Here is a 25,796-nt window from a genome sequence, read left to right on the forward strand (position 1 = left end):
AACACATATTAATTCCAAATTTACTGACCAAATCAAAGTCAAGGTAATTTGGTGGGATAATTTTCAACAAAAATCTTCTTTCACACTATTAATTATTTAATTTAATTCCCCGTAATCACATTCGTCATGTTTTTTTCAATTAAAAAAAGAAGAAAATTATCATATTTTTATTTATATTATATTTGTCATTTGTGTAAAATAGTTAAAAAGGTACTCCATTGATATTAATTAATATTCATGTTGCTATCATGAGTGGAATATATATAAATTTATATAGTAAAAGAATAATCCTTTTTGGTGCAATTAGTGATAATTCAACGTATGAATAAATATGATTTTGACAAAGTGTAACTTTAGTCATTTGCATTGATTTCGTTTTAAAAAATATGAATAAATTAATAAATTTTATAAATATAAAGTCATGACTCAAATAGTAATCTTGTTCTTTTAACTTAAAATTAATAGTCTTAATCATATTTAATCATCAATTGGACCCACAATTAGACCAAAAATCCTTCTTACCCCCACCCCCACCCCTTACTCTCCAAATTATGAAAATAAAATTATTTTTAATATAAAAAACTTAATTTCAAAAGTGAAATCTCTCGAAATAAATCAATCTGAAAATCTAATAGTAGATATCGAATAAAAATAAAAGGTTGTTCATGCAATCTTTGAGTCAAGAGAATTTCGAAAACATAGTGTTATTTTCACTAAGATTTACAGACAATGATGAGATTTTGCTTAATTACGAAAGACATATAATATGTTCTTCTAGCATCTATGTATTTTTAATTTTGAGTGTAAATAAATAAACACTTAACTTGTATAAAATTGAACAAATCGACAGATTCATCGTACGTGACATCCTACATGAAAATTTCGTCTTTTACGTAAGCGTGCTACGTGTATAATGTCATGTACGATATGCAAGTCTACTTATTCAATTTTATACATGTTTAAATATCCACTTGTGTACACTCAAAGTTAGAGAACATAGATGTCAATAAAATCTAAGTTAAACGACATATTTATATATTATGTCATCACGAAACGTAATAGTATTTTGATTTTAACAGATAGGAAAATATATCGTAGTCCATGTGCATGTACACTATCAATATAATAAAATACACTTATTCACACATAATAATAATGAAATAGATTGTATTAATTCCCGTCCTAGACGAAACGGGGATTAAGAATTTAAAGTTTCTAAATTTAGCATGAAAAAAAAATATTTTCACGATCTCTTCCTTACCACTAAACTATCAATCAATCTTATTAAGAGTTCACCAGTTAACATATATAAAATCTACGAAAAAGTCAGTAAACTCATCCGAAACTCATAAACCCCACCTAGCTCCGCCTCGTACCAGGTGTGAACTACTTGTCCATTGGTCCAACAACAAGACCAAAAATAGTATTACCACTACAAACACCTCTTTAATACAACAAAATTTTCATATTTTGAATCTTTGATCAAAAAATATGAACAAAATTTTGTTGTTTCTCTTTACAATTTTATCCCTATTCCAAAAAATTGAGTCTCAAAGTGATACATTAACAACTTCACAAATTCTCAAAGATGGTGAAACAATAATTTCATCAGATGGAACATTTGAATTGGGTTTTTTTTCTGCAGGCAAAAATAGTTCATCAACAAATCGTTATATTGGGATTTGGTACAAAAAGATTTCAGCTTTAACACCAATTTGGGTTGCAAATAGACAAATTCCAGTGAAGGGTATTTCTGGAATCTTGAAAATTGTTGAACCAGGTTATCTTGTTTTGATTAATAATGTTACTAATGACACTATTTGGAGTACTAATTTTTCATCAATTAGTGTGAAAAATCCAGTTGCTAAGTTGTTGGATACAGGGAATTTTGTGATTAAAGATGCAAATGATGATGATGATTTGTTGTTGTGGCAGAGTTTTGATTATCCTAGTGATACTTTGTTAGCAAGTATGAAACTTGGAAGAGATTTAGTGACTGGGTTGGAAAGGTAAGTTCTTGATTTTGTGATCGTTGTCTCGTTTAAAAGATTAAATTGTTAGAGCGAGTACGGTTTGTGTTAGTGTTTTTTCTGTTTTCTTTTTCTTTTTCTTTTTGTCTTTGAGTTTGTAATGGCACAAGTGTCAAGGTATTGTCTGCTTTGGCACGACTTCCTAGGCCACCTTATGGTTGGGTAGGTAAGTTTTTGAATTGCGTGAACTTTCTAAAAGATGAAAGATTAAGTTGTTAGAGTGAGTACGGTTTGTGTAAGTGTTTTCTTTTTTTATGTTTTTGGGATAATGGGTGGTGTTTGAGTTTGTAATGGCACAACTATCAAGGTATTGTCTGCTTTGGCCCGACTCCCTAGGCCACTTTTATGGTTGGGTGACCGGCTTGGAAAGGTAAGTTTCTGAATCATATGTCTCGTCTAAAAGATGAAAGATTAAGTTGTTAGAGTGAGTATGCTTTGTGTAAGTGTTTCTTTTTTTGTGGGGGATAATGGGTGGTGTTTGAGTTTGTAATGACACAATTGTCAAGGTATTGTCTGCTTTGGCCCGACTCCCTAGGCCACCTTTATGGTTGGGTGACCGGCTTGAAAAGGTAAGTTTTTGAATTGTGTGAACTGTCTCGTATAAAACATTTTAAGTTGTTAGAGCGAGTATGCTTTGTGTAAGTATTTTTTCCTTTTTGGTCTTTGAGTTTGTAATGGCACAACTGTCAAGGTATTGTCTGCTTTGGCCCGACCTTCTAGGACACCTTATGGTTTGGTGACCAGCTTGGAAAGGTAAGTTTTTGAATTGTGTGAACTGTCTCGTTTAAAAGACGAAGGATTAAGTTGTTTAGAGTGAGCACTGTTTTATTTACTTAATTATATTTTCAACATGTCTGAGTATGTGTACGGTCTTTAAGGTTGTAATGGGTAAGATATAATTGTCAATGGATTATCCGCTTTAGCCAGACCCCTCTCGAGGTCAACTGCCAGTGGTTTGTGGACTGTTACATGAGACTTGAGTCCATGGCAGCTGACCGCTTTGATAACGTTGAGTTTGTGATCATTTTACATCTAATAATGTCGAGCTGTTAGAGAGTCCACACTTTTATTTTACTTTGTATAATTATGTCTGCAACAGGTATCTTCGGTCATGGAAAAGTGATGATGATCCTGCTCCCGGGGATTATACATATCATTGTGATCCTACAGGTTATCCACAGGACCTTATGAGAAAAGGTCCTAATGTAGTTTATAGAGCCGGGCCATGGAATGGTCTTAGATGGAGTGGAGCACCAAACATGGTCAACAACTCGGTCACCTCTTTCGGGCTAGTCATGAACGATCAAGAAATTTACTACAAATACGAACTAGTAAATAAATCCTTGCTTACTACTTTAGTGCTAACGCCTAATGGTAATGCGATGCGTATGATTTGGATAGACAAGAGAGAGGGTTGGGTTAATTACCATTCCGCGGATGCAGATCATTGTGACACTTACAAATTATGTGGTGCATATGGCACTTGCACAATGTTTAGCGATCCTGTGTGTCGTTGTTTGGATAAATTCGTTCCTAAACATCCGGATGATTGGAACAGGGCTGACTGGTCAAGTGGTTGTGTCCGAAATCATCCATTGAATTGTTCAGAAGATGGATTTATAAAGTATACTGGTGTCAAATTGCCAGATACTCGGTACTCTTGGTTTAACGAGACTATGACACTCGATGAATGCAAGTTAGTTTGCTTGAGAAATTGTTCGTGTATGGGATATACTAGTCTGGACATCAGAAACGGAGGAAGTGGATGCTTGCTATGGATTGGGGAGCTCGTTGACCTCAGACAGCTATCGGAATCAGGACAGGATATCTATATTAGGATGGCTGCTTCCGAGATAAGTAAGTAAGACGTTGATGCAATTGAATTGATTGATCGATGTTTGTGTTTTAAAGCTATAGTAACAGGTACTGAATAACTATCTAATCTTTTCGGATGGGAACTTTTGCAGGTCCTATCGATGGATCAAGTCGAAAGACAAGTATTATACTTGCAATTGCTTTGCCATTATCAATTGCAGCGGTTCTTCTAGTGATTGGAGTCTGCCTGATTCTTCGTAGACAGAAAAAGAGGGCGGAAACAATGCTCATAGAAAAAAGTAAGCTATAACATAACAAATTCGAAGTAGATAATGTCATTTCTCGCTATGATTTGCTCTTCTTTTCAGCTTCGCTGTCTGAAATGTCCGACTTGTATGAAAAATGTTGTAGGGAAATTGGACGACAGCAATAACAAAGATAAAAACAATCAAATTCGCCATGAAGCTTTGGAGCTACCACTCTTTGATTTGTCCACAATAATGGAGGCTACCGATAACTTTTCACTTGAGAACAAGATTGGAGCAGGCGGCTTTGGGAAAGTTTTCAAGGTAAGAATTTCCACAAAGAAGCAACTTTTATTTACGTAATAACACTCGTTATCTCAATTTTTGGGTGTTGACTTCATGGGAGAAAATTGAATCGATTCAATTAAGGAATCATGAATAGTCATTGGTTGGGCTAAGCAATGTCACTTGATCATTATCGAACGTGCTCTATATTGAGAATGCATAGAGGATATCGAAAATTTGAAAATCCATGTCACTTCTTTTGTCATTACGAATATCAATATGTATGCCAGTGCCATAATAGATCGATTAAGAAGTCGTGAGCCTAATTCTGGTGATGTCGATTGGTGAACAAGATGTTACAAAAACATAGATTGACAAGTAATGAATAGAACACAAGTGATACTCTTTGATATGATTAAAGTATTTTCCATTTCTGTCTTGGAACTTCAAACGGTAAGTGCACGTTTTCAGGGAGTGCTAGAAGGAGGACAGGAAGTAGCTGTCAAGCGGCTCTCTGAAACGTCCAGACAAGGAAACGATGAGTTCAAGAATGAAGTCAGCTGCATCGCGGAACTTCAGCATCGAAATCTTGTGAAGCTTCTTGGATGCTGCATCGAAGAAGAAGAGAAGATATTGGTGTACGAATACATGCCCAACAAAAGCCTGGATTTATTTATCTTTGGTTAGTTTCGCACATGAAATGCAAACCGTTTCATTCAATGCATCAACTAGTTTTCATATCCGAGACTGAGACCTCTTATTTATACACTAACGGCGTAAATCTTCTGGCAGATCAAAGAAGGAGCACATTACTTGATTGGCCTAAGCGTTTCAACATCATCAACGGGATTGCTCGAGGACTTATGTACCTTCATCAAGATTCTAGGCTAAGAATCATCCACAGAGACCTTAAAGCTAGTAATGTCTTGCTTGATTTTGAAATGAACCCGAAGATATCAGATTTCGGGATGGCCAGAAGTTTTGGAGGGAACGAGACGGGAGACAATACAAATCGAGTGGTTGGAACATAGTAAGAATGTCAAAATTTTGGGTCATTACATGATATTTTGTTGTCTAGATTATGTAATCATGTGAATGATTTTATGCAGTGGTTACATGTCCCCGGAGTATGCAGTCGATGGGATTTTCTCAGTAAAATCAGACGTCTTTAGCTTTGGCGTATTGATACTAGAAATTGTAAGCGGAAAGAAGAACAGAAGATTCATTCATCCAGACCACAATCTCAATCTCATTGGACATGTAAGTACCATAGTTCATTCTCGACATCATTTGACTCGTAGCCAAGAAAGTATGCATGAATCAATGATATTTTCTTGACTGAGGTTGAATGGAAGCATTTGATCTTCGAGTAATACACTAGCTAGCCCTCGTATGTATCAAACACAATGTAACGATAAGTGTATACAATATAGTTCTAAAACTACAATTTGCACGCGCCACATAAAGGATGTTAAATTTTCAGGCATGGATGCTACATAGAGAAGGAAGATCATCGGAAATAGTCGATCCTAACCTGGTTGAATCATGTCATACGTCTGAATTGCAACGATCGATACACGTGGGATTATTATGTGTTCAACGAAGTCCAGAGGACAGGCCAAACATGTCTTCTGTAGTTTTGATGTTGACAAATGAAGGCATTTTGCCACAACCAAAAGCACCAGGTTTTTTCACAGAAAGGAACATAGATGATGCCACTGGATATTCTTGGAGTGACCAAACACCTTGTTCTGTCAACGATGTAACCATCACTTTGTTGGACGCTCGATAGCACGTACAATGAATTTTGTGCAAGCAGTATCGACCTATTGTCAGTTTTACTTCCTTGTGAAATGCTCATAACTTTTACTTTACACAATATAGACAATAGTGTACATAGGATTTTGTACAAGCAATATCGATCTATTGTCACAGTTTTACTTCCTTATGAATTGCTCACAACTTTTACTTTACACAATATAGATAGTAGTGTACACATGATTTTGCACAAGCAGTACCAGCCTACTGTCACAGTTTTACTTCCTTGCTCATATCTTTTACTTTACACGATATAGACAGTAGCTTACATAGGATTTTGCACAACCAGTATCAACCTATTGTCACAGTTTTACTTCCTTGTTAATTGCTCATAACTTCTACTTTACACGATATAGACAGTAGCGTACACAGGATTTTGCACAAGCAGTATCGGCCTATTGTCACATTTTTACTTCCTTGTTAATTGCTCATAACTTTTACTTTACACGATATAGACAGTAGCGTACACGGAATTTTGCACAAGCAGTATCAACCTATTGTCACAATTTTACTTCCTTATGAATTACTCATAACTTTTACTTTACACGATATAGACAGTAGCGTACACGGAATTTTGCACGAGCAGTATCGGCCTATTGTCACAGTTTTACTTCCTTGTGAATTACTCATAACTCATAACTTTTACTTTACATGATATAGACAGTAGCGTACACAGGATTTTGCACAAGCAGTATCAGCCTATTGTCACAATTCGACTTTTATTTCCTCACGAACTAGTATTTACGTTGTATTATACTAGTGTAAATGACCTTATATTCCACTAAAGAGATTATACTCTATAAATTATTGTTATAGTGTATTATGATTTATGTATATGCATATTACTTTAAAACATTTTTATTTCAAAATTAGTTCAAATCAACTCCAAAATTTGATCTACAATCTTCTAATACCAATTTAATAATTTTCAATAGTTACATTCAACCTAAAATATTAAAAATCAATAGATTTTCTTTATCTTCTATAAAAGTTATAATATCTAATTATCATCCATTTCATAATAATTTCTTATCATCATCTCTTATTTCACATTTGTTTTCTTTTCTCTTTTTTTTTTCTAAAAAAAATTTATTGGTCAACAAAAAGACTTTGAAAATGGTGTTAATTAATTGGCATACTTGCCATTGAAATGAAAATAATATTTTTTTTTTAAATAGAAAAAAAAAATGCAAGTTTGGACAAAAAGAGAACGTGAAAAACAAACAAAAAGATGCAACTAAATAAAATTGGTCCAATTGCAAATTGACAGCACTACAATCTATACACATAGGAAAATATCAAAAGTTGAATTATTTTAAATAGGGAAAAAAATATGCCCTTAAATTATCGTAAATAGTATTATACAGATATTTCATCGTATTTTTGCGATATTATTAGTGCACATGTCATCCAAAAACTATAGCATATATGCACTTTTCTTTATTTTTTTTCGTGATTTGAAGAATTTCTTGAATGTAGGAAGCCACATCTTGATCTCTTTGCGAATATCCATGAAGTTATGAAATTTTTGAAATGCCTCTCATATATTATCTTTTATATAAACATGAGTTTGAGTTTTAGGGTAGATTATTCTTCAAGAACCCTAAAATAGATCTAAATCGTCTTATAGATTCCTACAAAATTTCGATTCCTACTGTCATATCTGCATATTTTTAAAAAATAAAAACAAAATCTAAATAGTAACCTAAAAAGAACAAACGCATAAATCAATCAATCTTAATCAATCAAATCTTAAATCAACTATCAAACATCGAGCGGAAAAAAACAATATTCCATCAAAAGTAAATGATTGTTGGAGGAGGAAAAGACTAAGAAGATGAATAAGATCTAGAGGGGATGATTTTGTACTGTATAGACTAGGAAGTCAAAGGTGTACAACTTTGAAAAATTCATCCTTCTTCACATTCTATTCTAAAATAAATATTATTTCCGTTTTAAAAAAAAATAATCTAATTTGACTTGAAACAGAGTTTAAAAAAAGAAAGAAGAATTTTTAATCTTGTGGTTTTAAATTAAAGTTATATAAAATGTAATAAAATACCCTTTAATCTCGTAATCTTAAATATGTCACGTGAAAAGTTAAAATTAAAATGTTACCAAAAAAGAAAATGAATCATTCTTTACGAAACAAACTAAAAAGGAAATAGAATTATTCTTTTTTAAACGAAGGGAATTTAGTTTTCTCTAACAATTAAGTTGATTCACTATTAAAAAAAATCAGTGATATATTAGAAAATTAGTCTTTGAAATAATAATAACAATAAAAGGTGAAAAATAGAGTCAGATATGAAATATTCCAAAAATTATAAGTTAGAAAAAATATGCCAACAAATTATATAAGGTAAATTTTTTGAAATTGCAAGAAAAAAGTCATGTTCTTTTTAGTGGAAATTATTTTTCTTGGGTTAGAAAAAAAACATCCATATGGTAATCACATAATTGAAATGATAAAATTATTTTCATGTCCCATTTTAATTGTGGTTTTATATATTTTTATGTTTATTATGAAAATGAGATATATATATATAATTTATGAAGTTATTACTATTAATTGATAAGGATATAATTGTACATAATTGTTAATTTTAGTCTAAAATTTTTAAAGTGATAATTATTTTGAGATAATTTTTTAAAGTTAAAATGACAGTTAAAATAAAATGAAGGGAGTGTTTTTTTCATCTATTTTATTTTACGAGGCGCTATTTGATGAAACATGATAATCAAGAAAGAAAATAATTATTATGTTTCATTTATTCATATTAGTTTGACCTGACACAAAGTTTAACCATGTAATAAATATATTAGAACTTGTGATATTAACTTAAAGAATGCTTATTTACATATCAATAAATATCGTTTGAATCTTGTGATCTTTAATATGTCTTTAAATTTCTAGTAGAATGACAATTTAGCGTATAAATATTGGACTTAAAAACTTACTAAACAACAGAAAGACGCATTCTTTTAACGAAGAAAATAAGATTTTTGAAATTTCTGATCTCACATATTTTACGATATTTTTGTGGCCATAGAATGCATAATCACTATCACTTTTTCATAAATTTCACATCTTAATTATCCTTTAATTTTTTTTTCTATCTGAATTAAAATACAATTCGATTATTAACAATTTTCTTTTCCTATTTAAACGATGCTAATAGAAATACGAAAAAGTTAATATTAAATTAATTTAATTAACTTTATATATATTCTTCAATTCTCAACTAATTAAATTTAAAAAGTTAGAATTCATTAATATCAAAGTCAAAATAATACTTGCAATTTGACCCATTAATACAAATAAGATTATTCAAATGATCAAAGAAAATAAAGATTAAAAAAAAAAGATGTGGAAAAAGTGCAATAAATTAAAGCAGCAGCTATTGACCTTAATTCATATAATATAATATTTGATTGATTAATAGCACATTTGGTCCCTGAATTATTAATTAGTTCTATTTTTGGTCCATGTAATATTTTATTAAACACATTTAACCCTATATTCACTTGAAATATGCACTCTTCTCTTTTGAGTTATTTACAAATTCTCAAAATTATTAATCGTTTTGTCATGTAATTACTAAATGTAGAGCTACATAGGGCCAAGAGGTTCATCCAAAACCCCTTCGACAAATATTATAGTGTTTATATATGATTATAATTATTTTTAAAGTATATAGTAGATACTGAATTCCCTTTCATTTCCCCGTGTGTTTACAATTTTATACTTTGAACTCCATTAGTAAAAATTCTGATAATCACTTCTACGTTATGTTAAACTTTTTATCGTTAATTCATATCTAGAGCAGTATACTTGTATAAATAGTCCAAATACACTAACCTTACCATTACCTCGTGAAGGTAAATTGGTTCTTCTAAAAAAAAACCTTTGCTCATGCACATCAAACCCAAGTAAACGTCTTTCCTACATAAAAGGACCAAAATCAAACATTTCGACTAACTGAAGGTTAAATATGTCGAGTTATATATCTAATAAAAGACCAAAATAGAATTTATTAATTATAGAGGGACCAAAAGTGATATTAATTAGACATGTCTTATGACATATTACTTCTAATATTAAAACATGTTGCCATCCAAGAAATGAAACATTTTTCAACCTAACACTTTGTACTATACAATTTTTTGTCCCATCAATTATTATACTATAAAGTTTTTTTATAACATAAAAAATTTGAATCCATGAAATTTCTAGCTTTTTTATTCATTTACTTCAATTTTTTTTCAATTGTACTAGCATTAGACACCATAACTATTGATAAACCAATTAAAGATGGTGACACAATTGTTTCATCAGGTGGTGTTTATGAACTTGGATTTTTCAGGCCTGGAAATTCGACGAATCGATATGTTGGTATATGGTACAAAAAAATATCAACTGGAACTGTGGTTTGGGTTGCTAATAGAAATAATCCGATGAGTGATAGTTCAGGTGTGTTGATGATCAATCCTGATGGAATGTTAGTACTTGTTGATAGTACTAACGTGACGATTTGGTCAACGAATTCATCAACGATCTTGAAGAATCCAATAGTAAGATTGTTGGATTCAGGTAATACTTGTCATGTTTCGTTTTTGAAAAAATATTGAGTTAATCTAATTTGATATTTTCACTTGGGAGAGTTTTGATTATCCAGGGGATACTCTGTTGCCTGGAATTGAAGCTCAGTCCTGAAATACTTGTTATGTTTCGTTTCTCGAGAATTAAACTGAATGAACTTTGATCAACATTTTAACATGTTTTCTTAACGATACTGATACGAGAAGAACTGCAATTTATAGTACTTTTCGTATACTTTTAAACATATGGAGTTAAACTAATGTAATCTGATATCAGGTAATCTTGTCATCAGGGAAGAAAATGAAAACAGGCCTGAGTTTTTCGCCTGGCAGAGTTTCGATTATCCAGGGGATACTCTGTTACCTGGAATGAAGCTCGGGCGGAACTTGGTAACAGGCATGGATTGGTACATGTCGTCGTGGAAGAGTCCTGATGATCCTGGAATAGGTGAATTTGTTGACAGGATGGATGTTCAGGGGTATCCACAGTTATTTGTATGGAAAGATTCATCAATAGCATTTAGTTCAGGTCCCTGGAATGGTTTAGCATTTAGTGGGAGTCCTAGTTTGCAACCGAATACGTATTTTACGTTCGGTTTTGTACTGAATCAGGAGGAAGTATATTACAGATATGATCTTAAGAATGGATCAATGCTCACCAGGGTGGTACTAACCCCTGGAGGATTGATAAATCACTATACCTGGATCGATCGTACGCAGAGTTGGTTCCTTTATTTGACAGCACAGTTTGATAACTGTGATCGTTTCGCGTTGTGTGGTCCTTATGCAAGATGTGTTATTAACAACTCGCCCCCGTGTGACTGTCTGAGGGGTTTCGTGCCTAAGTATCCACAGGAATGGGATGCAGCTGACTGGTCTAGTGGATGTGTTAGGAGGACTCCGTTGGCGTGTCAGCAAGATGGATTTAGGAAGTTTACAGGGATTAAAGTGCCTGATACGCGGAAATCATGGTTTAATGAGAGCATTGGACTTGAGGAATGCAGAAAGTTGTGCTTGGCTGATTGTAATTGTACAGCCTACTCAAATATGGATGTTCGAGATGGTGGAAGTGGATGCTTACTCTGGTCCGGAGACCTCATCGATATCAGAGAACTTAGTCCAAATCAGCAGGACCTGTTTGTAAGAGTGGCTGCTTCAGAAGTAGGTAACTGTTTTTTCGTTTCTCTAACTTGATCTTGTTGAACGTGGCGAAAAACATGTATGTAAAATTTCAGCAAGTATGTATCTAGATAGTCAAAAGTCTCGATAGTTAGCTCGTGGGATCTTCAGTCAACAGAAAAAACATCTATGAATGTGTGTTGGTGCATTGTTCTCTGTCACTCAAAGACGGAGCGTTGCCTGTTTCTTTTAGTCTACAATTTCTGTTGGGAACTCATGAATGTGAATCATATTGTTATGAAATGTTGGAATTTTCTGATTGATTATGTACTTACTTATCGACAGATCAAGACAAGAAACGAAAGAAAAAGAAGTCAAGGCTGACTGCAATCGTATCAGCAGTAGCCGCGACTTGTATCCTCAGCCTTCTAGCTTGGTGTGCATTATTCCACAGAAGAAAAAGGACTAAAGGTAAACAACTACTGTTCATCGTTATCAAAAGATCGTGTTGCTAACGTTCTATTTGTATCAGGCTAATGTATGTAAACCAATTGATTGCTCATTTTACAGGTAGGGAAGTTGGAGCAGACGATATGGAGTTACCATTGTTCGATTTAGTTACTGTTGCTAACGCCACTAAGAACTTCTCTTCTGCTAATATTATTGGAGAAGGTGGCTTTGGGCCTGTTTATAAGGTACAATAACTATCCCATCGTCGAATTTTAGCTTTAAAAGAAGGCATAGTTAACACTTTGTTTTTGAAAAATAATTCAGGGGAAAGTACGAAATGGACCTGAGATAGCGGTGAAGAGGCTCTCGGAATACTCAGGACAAGGTCTTCAAGAGTTGAAAAATGAACTGATACTGATATCCAAACTACAACACAGGAATCTTGTCAAGCTTTTAGGTTGTTGCCTTGAAGGAGAAGAGAGGATGCTGATATATGAGTATATGCCAAACAATAGCTTGGACTATTTCATTTTTGGTCCGATTCTCTCGACTAGTTATCTTTACACCATGTTGCTCGTATCCTCCAAAAATGATGTTGCACCAGTGTCGGATCCTCAAAAGATGCACCACTTCTGGAGGATCCATCATGGGCGCGGAGGCATCTTTGGAGGACCTGAGCAACCTACTAATGAATGAATGAACGAATGACGATTTTCACTGACACTTAACATATTGCAGATCCAAACAGAAAAGAATCACTTTCTTGGAGCAATCGTTATGAAATCGCGATGGGAATATCTCGAGGCCTTCTCTATCTGCATCAGGATTCGAGATTAAGAATTATACACAGGGACCTGAAGGCCAGCAACATATTGTTGGATACTGACTTGAATCCAAGGATTTCTGACTTTGGTCTAGCTAAAATATTTGGCGCGGACCAAATGGAAGGTAAAACAAGGAGAGTAATCGGAACATAGTAAGTTTTATAAACCATCTGTGATAGATTTTTTCTTTTGATTGTTACAATCAACAAGTTGATCAACTTAAATTTGATGCATTGTGCAGCGGATACATGTCTCCGGAGTATGCTGTCGATGGGAAATATTCAGTGAAATCTGATGTCTTCAGCCTTGGCGTGCTTTTACTCGAAATTGTCAGTGGTAGAAAGAACAGGAAGTTTCATCATTTGAGTCATCATCATAATCTTTTGGGACATGTAAGTACATATGACACTAAATTTTTATCCTTTAGCCTCATTTCTTTTCCAAAAAACTCGACATGTCTGAGCTTACTCACATCACCGGTCCCAAGCTCCCATAAAGGAAGAGGGTTGCAGCAGGGTAGAAACCAGTGTAAACTAGTCAATTCACGTTGAATCCTCACAACACAGTCGTAACTGAGGCGTTGTAGTAGTTGTTAAAGCCTGTTCAGTTAAAAAACTTTACCTGCCTGAGGTTACTCATATTACCGGTCCCAAGCCCCATAATACAGTTGGGGCCGAGGTGTTGTAGTAGTAGTTGTTATAGCCTTACATTTCCATTTCCAAGCCTCTATAAAGTAAGAGGGTCACAATAGGCTAGCAGCCAAGCATAAAACTAGTCAATTCATGACGAATCCTCATAATGCAGACGGGACTGAGGCGTTTTAGTCAACATAGCCTTTCTTTTACTAATGCAAATGTATAATTCATGATGACCGCATCATTGTAGTAGCCACCGTCTGAGCTTACTCACATTGCCGGTACCAAGCTCCCACAAAGAGGGTTGCAGCAGGGTAGCAGCAGCCAGTATAAAACTAGTCAGTTCATGTCGAATCCTCACAATACAGTCGGAACTGAGGCGTTCTAGTAGATATTATAGCCTGTTTTCCATCAGAAAACTTGACCTGCCTGAGGTTACTCATATTACCGGTCTCAAACCCCCATAAAGGAAGAGGATCGCGGTAGGCTAGAACCTAGAAGCCACTATAAAACTAGTCAATTCATGACGAATCCTCATAATGCAGATGAGACTAAAGGGCATTGTACTAGTCCACATAGCCTCTCTTTTACTGATACAAATGTATGATTCATGATGACCGAGGCATTGTAGTAGTCAACGTTGTAGCCTCTTTTTTACGAAATGCATTTGTATAACTATGTTTTTCGTAAAAAAAAAACATTTCAGGCATGGTTACTATTGAATGAAGGCAATGCATTGGAACTAATGGATGAATGTTTAAAAGACTCATATGTTGAATCACAAGTGTTGAGATGTATTCAAGTAAGTTTATTGTGTGTACAAAAACTCCCAGAAGATAGACCTACAATGGCATCAGTAGTTTTCTGGTTAAGCAATGATGGTGTGGAATTGCCTCAACCAAAGCAGCCTGGTTTCTTCATAGAGAGGGATTCAACTAATCAATCAAATGAATCAACTGATGAAAGATGTGTTACTGACAATGAACTTTCACTAACAATTCTTGAGGCAAGATAGACAAAATATAAACTCGCAAGGTCGTGTGACCAGGAGGTCAAGGGTTCAAGTCACGACAATAGGCTCTTGCCGGGGGTTTGGAGCAATAGCAAGAGTTTCAGTCATGCGACCAGGAGGTCATGAATTCAAAACGTGGAAATAGGAAAAGCAAGGTGAGATTGCGTACAATATATAGACTGAATATGGTTCGACCAATCTTAAGATTCCACGCATAACAGGAGCTTAGTACACCAAATTGTCGTTTTTTGTTTAGTCATTCTTTATACATTGTAATGTACATAAGGAATTGGCCTATTCAAGGAGTTGGAACATTGGGTTTATCTAGTGCATTTTTTACTTGTGCTCATAAGTCTAAAGTTCCTTTGGGACATCCGATAAAATTGAAACGATAAAGGAAAGATTGAAATGATCATCGCGCACAAGAATGACACGAACAAGTAGATAAGTTGATGTGTATATGAAAGATGAGATTTCATCGACGCAATCTTAGGTTTCAAAGTTTAATAAAGCCAAAAAGAAATAGTTAGATACTTTTTAAATTCAGTTAAATCGTGGCAAAAGAAAATGAATGATGAACCTAAAAAAAAAAAATCTCTTGTCCAATCTTTTTCTATTTTCTATCTCATATTCGATATTTATTTTGGGAGCTAATCGAATTGATTGCATCGGATAAATCCCATTTTGGAGTTTACAAGCTCCCCATCAAAGGTGTCTCATTTTCCAAGATTTGGATTCAATATCTCTAGTTTAGAATGAAATTATACTTACCACTTCGATATCTCTAACATACACTTTGAAATTCTAACGTGTTACATCAAATAACTTTTTTTTAAATAAAACATCAATTCATTTGAACGGCAATGAGTGCAAAACTTAAGTAATTACTATGGCCCATTATTTTTTGAGGAAATTTCATAAATATCAAAGGGATTAAACTTTATAAGTCTCCTTAGATATAATTTGCCTAATTACGCTTTATAATTATGGTTTCATTTGATTAGGCAATTTCGTTTGTCTAGTTCACTTGCCAATATAAACATGGTAAGTATATACACAAATTCTAGATTTTATACATTCAAAACTTGTATAAATCAAATGTATTTACAAATCATATACAAATAAGATAAACATATCGTATATAAATGGCTAGGATAAGCATATACGAATCACGGATAATCGAATTATATAAATTATAGACGTGAGGTACGAAAATATGACTATATATAAGCGACAAAAAGTATTCATTAGACCTACGTTAGATAATTAACCAGTAGGGAAACTTACATAAATATACTATAATAAAAAAATATTTACCATTTATAGCAATAATATTTTTACCTCACTTGATCACTTTTAATTCATTTATAATACAAGGTTAATACATATTACAAAGAACAGTTTATTATTCACATATAATACAAATTTTAATGATGAATAATATATTTATCACACATTTTAATACACTTATAATACAATGTGACAATTTTTTTACCAAACAAACATAATATATTTCAAAAAACAATTATAATTCATATATATATTACATACATAATTCACTTTTAATACATATTACAAATTTAACAAAGCATTGCTATAAATGGTAATAAACAAAAAGTATCGCTAAAATCAGTAATTATTTTTTAAAATATATTAATTTATGTAATTTTTCCTAACCAGTATATGTTTGCTTGCGTAATTTAAGCCCAAAACTATATAGGTTAGATTTTTGGAACCCCAAGAGTTCATCTTCAACCTCTAACCGGGTCGTTTTTGACCCGATTTCAGACCCGTCATGTTTCCGCCATTACAGACAGCTCCAAATACAGATCTGATAATCAAGATCTGCAACAATGTTTTTTGACAATTTTATTGCAGATTCCGAGAAGTAACCAGGCAGAGATTTAACTAAAATGTAAGTAATTTACATTATTCGGAAAACGAAATTATTACTATGAATTTTCTGCTTTCGTAGTTGTGATTTTGGGCATTTGTTGTCTAAAACCCTAAATGTTTAGCGATGTTGGCGTCTAAAGTTGCTATATTGTTGGCTAAGCGTATGAAAATCAATCAAACAAAGCAAATTCATGCTGCTATACTTGTTAATGGTCTTTTTGATCTTGAGTCCTTGCTAGTTCAGCAGATAATCAACTCTGCAAGTAGTTGCTCTTATTATACCTCACACTATATTAAACTAGTCCTCAGTCATGTGCAAAATTTTGATGTGTTCTCGGTGGCGTCTACCATTCGATTCTATTCTAGGCATTGTCAGTTCAGGGAGGCTGTTAATTTATATGGAGAACTGCAGAGATGTGGACTTAGTCCGAGTACGTTTGCTGTATCGTCTGCTTTAAAGGCTTGTGCAAGGATTTTGTATAGGTCTGGTGGGATATCGATTCATGCACAAGTTTATAAGTATGGTTTTTGTAATGTTGTTTATGTGCAGACAGCTCTAGTAGATTTTTACTCGAAAGTAGGTAATATGGATTTTGCCCGGAGTATCTTTGATGATGAGATGGTTGAGAAAAATATCATATCGTGGAATTCAGTGTTAGGTGGATATGTCAAATCTGGTGACTTAACAATGGCACAAAGTGTTTTTGATGAGATGCCGGAGAAGGATGTTATTTCGTGGAACTCCATGGTGTCTGGGTATGCGAGGATGGGGAATATAGAGCGGGCAAATGCATTGTTTAGACAGATGCCGGAGAGAAGTTCTGCCTCTTGGAATGCAATGATTAGCGGATATATAGAGTGTGGGAAGATAGAGTTAGCACACAGTTTCTTTGAGGCAATGGACAAAAAGAATAATGTTTCATATATCATATTGATTTCGGGATACTCAAAAAATGGAGATGTTGAATCTGCTGAGGAACTCTTTGGAAAATTACGCAAGAAAGATCAAGTAGTATATAATGCCATGATAGCTTGTTATGCTCAAAACAGCCGGGCAAAAGAGGCTCTGCAGCTGTTCAATGAAATGCTTCGATTAGATTTGCAACCTGATGAAATGACTTTGGCAAGTGCTATTTCTGCTTGTTCTCAGCTGGGAGATCTAAAGTTTGGTTCTTGGATTGAGTCGTTCATTCATGAAACTGGAATTCAAATGGATGACTTCTTGGCCACTAGTTTGGTCGACCTTTATGCAAAATGTGGAAGTATTGATAAAGCTCACAAGCTGTTCCACGGCTTGAAAAAGAAAGATTTGGTAGCATATACTGCCATGATACTGGGATGTGGAATAAATGGTAGGGCTAATGATGCCATCAAGTTGTTTGATGAGATGATGAATGCTGAAATTAACCCAAACATAGTCACAATCACAGGGATATTGACTGCCTACAGTCACATTGGAATGGTAGAAGAAGCATACCGTTGTTTTATTTCCTTACAGAAGTATGGTCTTTCTCCCTCAGTTGACCATTACGCTATAGTAGTTGACCTTTTGAGTAGGGCAGGGCGGTTAGAAGAAGCACATGGGTTGATTAAAAGCATGTCAATACAGCCTCATGCTGGTGTGTGGGGTGCATTGCTTCTTGGTTGCAGTTTGCATAACAATTTAGAGCTTGGAGAGATTGCAGCGACACGTTGTATAGAGTTGGAACCTGACAGTTCTGGATATCTTTCTCTTCTTGCAAATATTTATGCTTCTTCGGGAAGGTGGGATGATGCTGAGAGGTTGAGAAAAGGTGTTGAAGAAAAGGGATACAACAAATTGCCTGGTTGCAGTTGGATGGAAGAAGTAAAAGCTTAGGAGGTCTTCTTTGCAATGACGTGATTCCAACTGTATCACTTTAGTGTATATGAACTCTGTTAACTTCATCCATGATAGGGAAGTAATGCGATGACTGGTTACAATGACTTCCCTTCCACCATTTGCTTCACCGGGGAATTACATGATGAAGATGACCGTTTATTGGAGGTATGTTTCTGACTATCTTCAAAGTTTGCATTCTTATTGATCGTTATTTACGAAGTCCTTTTCTAGCTTTAAGTAAATCTTATCATGGTAAATATGCATGAGGCCTTTACTTTTCTAGCTTTTCTTGCATGCTGGTCTCTTCTTGTCCTTCTTCCCTTTTCTCTTTTTGGTGAATTTCATTTGTGACTTTGCTGCTGAAGTAAAATTTCGGGGGTTTGCTCTTTGATTTTCATTGAGTTGTGCTAATTTAGTGTTTGTTTTTCCTATTCAAAATAAAAATTTACCTACATCTCAGTTTTCTTGTAGTTTTTGGTTAGATTTTTCTTTGTGCAATAATTTTTCTCATTTTCTGTTCTTTTCCCACCAAACGTTCTCTTCTTTCTAGTGTCAGTTTTTTTAAGTGTGTCTGTGTGGTCATATATATATTTGTGACTGCTCAAAAGAAGCCAGAAATCAGTGAATAAATCATCATTCATGCCAACAATATGATTCTGCTGAATATATATGATAAGAGTATCGTTTGAATGTATAAAATTTACATGATGTGTCATCTGAGGGACGCGTTGAATCAATGTAAGTTAGAATCTTCATATCATATAATCTCGGGTTTGTGCGCTAAAAACTACAGGTAGTTCAGTCTGATAGTTGTCAAGAGCACCGTCTTTGTTTGTTAAGACATGATTGTGATTCTTGACATTTTGATCCCCACTTACATTGTAGTTGAACCTCGGAGTTCCACAACAACAATATACCTAGTATATTCTCATAAGTGGGATCTGAAGAGGATAACGTATATTCTCATAAGTGGGGTCTGGAGAGGATAGCGTGTACGCAGACCTTACCCTACCTTGGAAGGTAGAGAGGTTGTTTCCAATATACCCTCAGCTCCTTCTTTGTCCGCACCCTCTTTTAATTTTACACCACTTATTTGCTTTCATTTGCTTTTGGGATACAAATCTTCTTGTGCAAGAGTTTGATATTTTTTTGTTGTTCCTCCTAAGAAAGTATATGTCAAATGTATAAAGTTTACTGTTTCCTTCAGTGGTTGCTTCTTATTACATGTATACACATTTGATCACCTTTCATCTACCTTGGAATGCTACTCTCATAGTAGTACTTAATTTTTTTTCCTACCAGTGGAAAATAGGTGAAATGATACACTGTATTTTGTCTCAATTGCAACAGCAAAAGAATCATCGAGGCACCTCCAAAATTTATATATCACACTAGTATCTGATGTCCACAAGACACAGTAGAGAAGAGTTGGAGTGTTTTAGTTGTGTCACTTGAGATATCACGTTCATGTGTCTAGATATGCACTCTCAATGTTGAAGGTAAACAATATAGTTGCAATTGTTGTTGCCGCTAAAGCCCTTTTCTTGTTGTAGTGAGTTATCCGTAAGGCTGTAATAGATTAGCAGGTATCTCGTAATATTAGTTGAGGCGTGCGTAAGATGATTGAGACGTCATAATTATCTACTTAAACACGAGGTGATTTTCTACATCTATAAAGTTACCCTGTACTTGTGTTACATCGGTGGAACGAAGCAAGTATCTCATAGAATTAATCAAAGGCATTCTAGTTGATCCAAATAACATTTATTTTACTATATAGAGAAGTCTAGAAGCAGGTACCTCTTGATCGACCTGACTATTACTTGTCAAGGCATTTATGTAAGTTTTGTACTTCTTTCGTTTTAATTTATTTTATCTTGTTTTTTAGTCTTTTTGAATATTTTGGAAATTACATAAAAGTCTTATAAATCACGATAGTTAATAATTTAAAATATTAAATTACACAAAAAATTCAATTGACTCTCGAAATTCTATTTGTGTCGCATAAATTGGGAAAATGTAATATTTATTTAAAATGATGTAAAATACACTGTAAATCACAATAACTAACAACCTCATATGTATGGAAGATATATAAAAATTTGATTGACTTTTGAAATTTCATTTGTGCCATATAAATTAGGACAGAGGGATTAATACTATATTATTTGAAATATTTAAAGGAAAGTACTATAAATTATAATAATTAATAATTTACAATATTTAAAAATCATATAAAGATTTGAATGATTCTCTGAATTCTAGTTGTGTTACATAAATTGAAACTGAAAAAACAACATATATTGAATTCATGCTAGCACGAATTCTCATATCTAGTATAATTATAATAAACTATATTAATTGCCTTTAAATACTTAAAAATGATTTGATTATATAAATATTATTTATACCATCAATTAATAAATTTAAAATCTACCTGTTAGTTGCAAGTTGCAACATAAGTTGCACTTGTTAATTCGTGATTACTAGTGATTCCAACTTCACGTTTTCGAGTTACAAACCCTCGAATTGAGACAATCTTTCCAAATTTGCCCCCACCATACCATCAAAGGACCCATATAACTTCTACCATAGTCCACAAAAATCTTTATCATTTTAAACAGAAGAAGGAAAAATAATAATTCAGCACAAACCACTCACCTAAAAACTAGTTATATTTTAGGTGTAATACGTAAATATATTTTTAAATTTGACTTCAACTAATATCTATATATTTAAACTTTAATTGTGCTATAAAACTGTACAAGTAGATACACACGTTCAATATAACATAATTACAGAAATTGCCACATAAGACACAAATTGTCATTAAGGACGTCACATAGGACGATATATCTATTCATTCATATTTTATACAAATTTTATATCTATTGATGCATAAATGTCAGTTTAGACTAAATTAAATGACATTCATATATTATACCCACAATTTATTGAGGCAATATCTTAATGCAACGTTAAGAGTTGCGATTGACTAATAAGGAAATTTTTTTAAACTATACCTTTCATATAAACTTGTTTTTACTCACACTCGATATTTATGTCAAACATTAAATACAAAGACAAATATCCTTTATACATAATTTTATGACTTAACCATGATTAGTTAATATATGGTTATATCTTAACCTATCATTTAACCCTAGTAAGTTAATCATGAAGATAGTTAGACCCAAATAATGGAATATACGAACCTTAAAAAATGGAGATTCTTTATTCTATTTTTTTTTAAAAAAATCTTATCTATTTTGATATTTAATTAATTTGACTATAAAAAAATGCAAACCTACTCATTATCAAAGAATCAATCATATCACACAAGTCCTATTTAAGAATAAAATACTATGTATTAAGAATGATTTTTTGTTTAAAAAATAAACTCAAACTAAAAACGTTTTAATTATATACTATAGTTTATAGTGATTGATGTCTTGTCAAATTCTTTTTTAGAAGTTTGTCCCAGGGAATCTTCAGTGTTTATCTGTTGAAAACAAAGAACAAAAATAATTTCATTTTATTCATTGTCCCAATTCCCAACAATGTCACAAGTTACATTCCCAATTATTTGAGTGAAAATTTCAATTTAGTTTATTTTTATTAATTCTGTCAGTTATGTTAGGAGAAAAGTTTGTCCAGTAATCAATGAAATGGGTTAATAAAAATTATAAAATCTTAATGTTTAAATTCTTTTGCAAATGAAAATGTTCAAGTTTTAATAGATAAAGCTATCTAATAACGATAGCAGATTAGCGTGTATTTTATGAAATTAGTCAAAGTGCTATAGGATAATTGCAAAAAGGAAAAAATATACTTAGCGAAAATTGATCCTTCTCTGGGTAATTAAACAACTCAACTTTTAACTAGGCATAATATATAAACGTGTTCTGTAACTTGACCTTATTTCATATTTATGCCCTTCAACTTTGGGTAGGCACAAGTACACATTTAAACTTGTGTGAACTTGAACAAATAGACACATGAATCTTACGTGACACGTACACAGAGGACATCAGGTAGGACAAAAAATGGCATGTAGGATTGTCATGTCGGATGATTGATCAGACAAGTACCAAGGGCTTTCGGTAGACTTCTTTCATTTCCGAATTAACTTGCGACAAGTCGTAGCATTAGTATGAGTTCGTTGACCGCGTATGGGCGATCCATCTGTCTCTATTTGTTCAACTTTACATAAATTTAACTGTCTCCTTATGCACACCCAAAATTAAAAAACATAAATATGATTTAAAGTTAAATTAAAAGACATATATTTATATATTATGTCTTTCAACTAAATACACGAATATCTAGTTCTATAAAAAGACCATGAATTCTAGTTATCTTCAACCAAATCCATGTACTAAGAAATATCAATTGAATCTGTAAATTTGTCTTCTTTTTCTTTTACTTTTCCATCATTGTTTAGTTATCTTTTTAGAAAAGGGATTTTTGGAACAATGGTACAAGTCGTACGTGTGACTAGAAAATTAAAAATATATAATTTTTTGTAGAAATTTAAAGTAGTACTTGGTGAAATAGACTCAATATGGTTCAGTGCTCGATTCTATTTTGGATTATGCGTATAGTAAAAGCTTAGTATATTAATTTTTTTTTGTTTTAAATTATTTTTTGTAAGCGAGATCTTCAAGAAACAGATTTACCGTCGTGTGACAAGGAAAAAAGTATTCTACATACCTTTTAGGCATAATACATATATTGGATCCTAAACTTGGCTACAGATTTTAATTTTGACCTCAAACTTTCATAGTACACAAATAGGCACTTAACTATCCCATCTTTCAATAAATAAACACGCGATTTCTACCTGGCAAAATGCGTGAAATGCATTCTGCGCGAGTGAGGGATAATTTTCGAGGCCCATAAAGGTAAAAAAAATGTTGAAATAACAATTCTACCCTTAATGAATCTCTTTTATATTGATTAAAATTAATTTTAATTTTTTTTAGTTTCAAAATGACATGTAAGATATTTTTTCTTAAAAAAAAGACATGTAAAATGTTTAGTTCGTTAGCAGCCACTGATTGACTCACTAATACACTTGGGAGTGTTTGCATTTCACGCACTTTGGCTCCAAAAATCGCGTGTTTATTTATTGAAAGATAGGATAGTTAAAGTGCCTATTTGTGCACTATAAAAATTTGAGGTCAAAGTTAAAATTCGAAATCAAGTTTAAGGTCGAATATATGTATTATAGAAATAAATTTACTCACTTACAAGACAAGTGTATTATATATACAATTTTATGACTCAACCACGACTAATTAATATGTAGTTATAGCTTGACTTATCATTTAACACTCTTATCAAGTTATACAATTTGATGTAAATATCGATATAAATAAATATTTATCAACGGTTCAAAAAAATTTAAGATATCTAAAATTTCAACGAAAGACAAAACTTACGAAATAATTCTTATCATCCACTTATACAAGGACAAACACATGTTTATTTAGAAAAATGAATCATGGAGGAAGCCTCAATGAAACTTCCATTAATGATAAACTCTGGCCTGATGTGGTGTACCATATCTCTTATTCAATCGTTTTCTCGCTCTTTTCTGATATTCGATATTTATTTTAAAATTTGATTGATTCGATCTAATTAGTTGTATCAAATAATTAAATCTCATTTTTAAAGTAATAAAATCCTTATTAAAGAATCAACGTTACGGAATAAGACTAATATTAAAGCACTATATACTAAAAATAATATTTTTCTATACTCAATACTTAAATTCGAGACGTTTAATTACACTATAGAGACTAATAATAGATGTCTTGTCTAATCATTTTTTAGAACTTTGTGCTAGGGAATCTTTACTATTTAGATATTCTATCTACTAGTCTTTTCAAAAAAAAAAAGAAAAACAAAAAGAATCACATTCTACTCTATGTCCCAAGTGTCACATGTAGTCTCTTTGGGACATCGAAAAAATTGAAACGATACAAAGAAAATTAATTAAATTATTTTATTATGTGTCCTTAAGTCTTGAGTAGTCTTTTTCTGAGATATTTGACAAGAATAACACACACAAATCAACAAAATGATCATGAGTGTCAAGAAGTTGCCTTCTAATTATTATTTGTTAGTTCATATTTCAGTTAGTTTCATGGTCACTTTTGTTCAATTGAATCTTTTTTTACTAATTCTGTCAGTTTTGTTGGAAAAGAAAAATCATTCTATTTTGTATCTAAGTGATTTAAAGAATTATATAAATTTTTAACTTTCAAATATCACGGGATAAAAGTGTACTAAGTAATTTCTCAAATCTAATTTTTTTTTTTTGTGAAATAAAGTTATTTGATACTTATGCATGTGAAATATAACAAACTGGCTAGTATTTCGTAAAATTAGTTACAGTGTGAGTTGGTCAAAGACGCTATAAATCAACTTAAACACGGTGTGATTAATTTTTTGTTATTTATCCGAGTCTCGCGGGATAGAAGTATTTCATATTTATGTTAGTTAGAGGAATCAAATGCATGCCTTTGTGAAATTAGTTGAGTTGCATGCATGCAAAGTTATCAAGACATCTAGTTATGAACTATATTAAATTATCTTTAACTATATACTTAACAAATTGATACGATTACATAAATGATTTTTGTATAATTAATCAGTAGTAAGGGTGTCAAATGACATTTCTTTATATATAAAAAAAATACATTATTTAACTAAGCAAGATTTTTATTTTATGTATGTATACTACAGATCGACTTTCATTATTTTTATTATGTCAAATACATAAACATATCCTTAAATTTGTTGGAGTTTTCCCTTCAACTATGCTATTTTCCTATTGAATCATTGAACCACCCATAATTTAAATCTTTTAAACACCGTTGGCTGATATAGAACCATAATTTGTAAGGAGTATTGTTAGACGATACATATGTTGTTTCAGAACTCATTAGTCCAATTGATAGTAAAACTTTTCGAAAATAATTGTGTTTTACTTCAAGTCATTTGAAACATATTAGAAAACAAACGAGACTAACACAGTTTGTCTTCATTCCTTCAATCAAAATCATTACAATACGAACACAATTGAAGGCATTTACAATAGAAAAAGCGATCAAAATCAGCCAACAGTATTTAAAAGGAACATATTATAGAAAAACCTAACAAATTTAAAAATTTATTTATAAATTCGATCTTTTTA

At 32.6% G+C, this 25,796-nt stretch overlaps 4 protein-coding genes across 8 annotated transcripts in view; all 4 read left to right on the plus strand.

Annotated features, from left to right (window-relative positions):
- Positions 1–1,395: 1,395 nt before the first annotated feature.
- On the plus strand, positions 1,396–6,355 carry LOC107032082 (G-type lectin S-receptor-like serine/threonine-protein kinase At4g27290). Its single transcript, XM_015233660.2, has 8 exons — positions 1,396–2,009; positions 3,130–3,887; positions 3,998–4,144; positions 4,257–4,414; positions 4,847–5,057; positions 5,168–5,405; positions 5,485–5,635; positions 5,859–6,355. The coding sequence occupies exons 1-8, from the start codon at positions 1,492–1,494 to the stop codon at positions 6,165–6,167; spliced, it is 2,490 nt and encodes an 829-aa protein (XP_015089146.1). The 5' UTR covers positions 1,396–1,491; the 3' UTR covers positions 6,168–6,355.
- Positions 6,356–10,417: 4,062 nt separating this feature from the next.
- On the plus strand, positions 10,418–15,174 carry LOC107032083 (G-type lectin S-receptor-like serine/threonine-protein kinase At4g27290). Of its 2 annotated transcripts, none has more exons than XM_027912090.1 (8): positions 10,418–10,787; positions 11,073–11,960; positions 12,260–12,385; positions 12,485–12,609; positions 12,689–12,899; positions 13,103–13,340; positions 13,430–13,580; positions 14,530–15,174. In XM_027912090.1, exons 1-8 carry the CDS (start codon positions 10,418–10,420, stop codon positions 14,836–14,838), a joined length of 2,418 nt encoding a protein of 805 aa, XP_027767891.1. In that variant the 3' UTR covers positions 14,839–15,174. The 2 variants fall into 2 exon arrangements, with proteins under 2 accessions (XP_027767891.1, XP_015089148.1); XM_015233662.2 differs by having other exon boundaries at positions 10,657–10,787; positions 11,089–11,960.
- A 1,374-nt stretch (positions 15,175–16,548) lies between these two features.
- Positions 16,549–20,479, plus strand: LOC107002729 (pentatricopeptide repeat-containing protein At4g22760). Of its 4 annotated transcripts, none has more exons than XM_015200882.2 (2): positions 16,549–18,757; positions 19,478–20,458. In XM_015200882.2, the coding sequence occupies exon 1, from the start codon at positions 16,856–16,858 to the stop codon at positions 18,587–18,589; it is 1,734 nt and encodes a 577-aa protein (XP_015056368.1). In that variant the 5' UTR covers positions 16,549–16,855; the 3' UTR covers positions 18,590–18,757; positions 19,478–20,458. The 4 variants fall into 4 exon arrangements, with proteins under 4 accessions (XP_015056368.1, XP_027768243.1, XP_015056369.1 ...); XM_027912442.1 differs by having other exon boundaries at positions 19,895–20,458; XM_015200883.2 differs by having other exon boundaries at positions 19,943–20,458.
- LOC107032608 (caltractin-like) overlaps positions 18,680–25,796 on the plus strand; it is a 9,856-nt gene continuing 2,739 nt past the window's right edge. The window contains exon 1 of the mRNA XM_015234204.1: positions 18,680–18,757. Within this exon, the coding sequence (XP_015089690.1) occupies positions 18,680–18,757 (78 nt within the window). The remainder of the gene's footprint in view (positions 18,758–25,796) is intronic.

Source organism: Solanum pennellii, chromosome 10 (genome assembly GCF_001406875.1).
Source record: "Solanum pennellii chromosome 10, SPENNV200".
Taxonomy (NCBI): Eukaryota; Viridiplantae; Streptophyta; class Magnoliopsida; order Solanales; family Solanaceae; genus Solanum; species Solanum pennellii.

Coding starts and splice junctions, on each gene's coding strand:
- LOC107032082 (XM_015233660.2), top strand. CDS start 1,492: ATGAACAAAATTTTGTTGTTTCTCTTTACAATTTTATCCCTATTCCAA. Junction 4,145..4,256: donor AACAATGCTCATAGAAAAAA/GTAAGCTATAAC, acceptor AAAATGTTGTAG/GGAAATTGGACGACAGCAAT. Junction 5,636..5,858: donor ATCTCAATCTCATTGGACAT/GTAAGTACCATA, acceptor TTAAATTTTCAG/GCATGGATGCTACATAGAGA.
- LOC107002729 (XM_015200882.2), top strand. CDS start 16,856: ATGTTGGCGTCTAAAGTTGCTATATTGTTGGCTAAGCGTATGAAAATC.
- LOC107032083 (XM_027912090.1), top strand. CDS start 10,418: ATGAAATTTCTAGCTTTTTTATTCATTTACTTCAATTTTTTTTCAATT. Junction 12,386..12,484: donor CAGAAGAAAAAGGACTAAAG/GTAAACAACTAC, acceptor CTCATTTTACAG/GTAGGGAAGTTGGAGCAGAC. Junction 12,900..13,102: donor CTTGGACTATTTCATTTTTG/GTCCGATTCTCT, acceptor AACATATTGCAG/ATCCAAACAGAAAAGAATCA.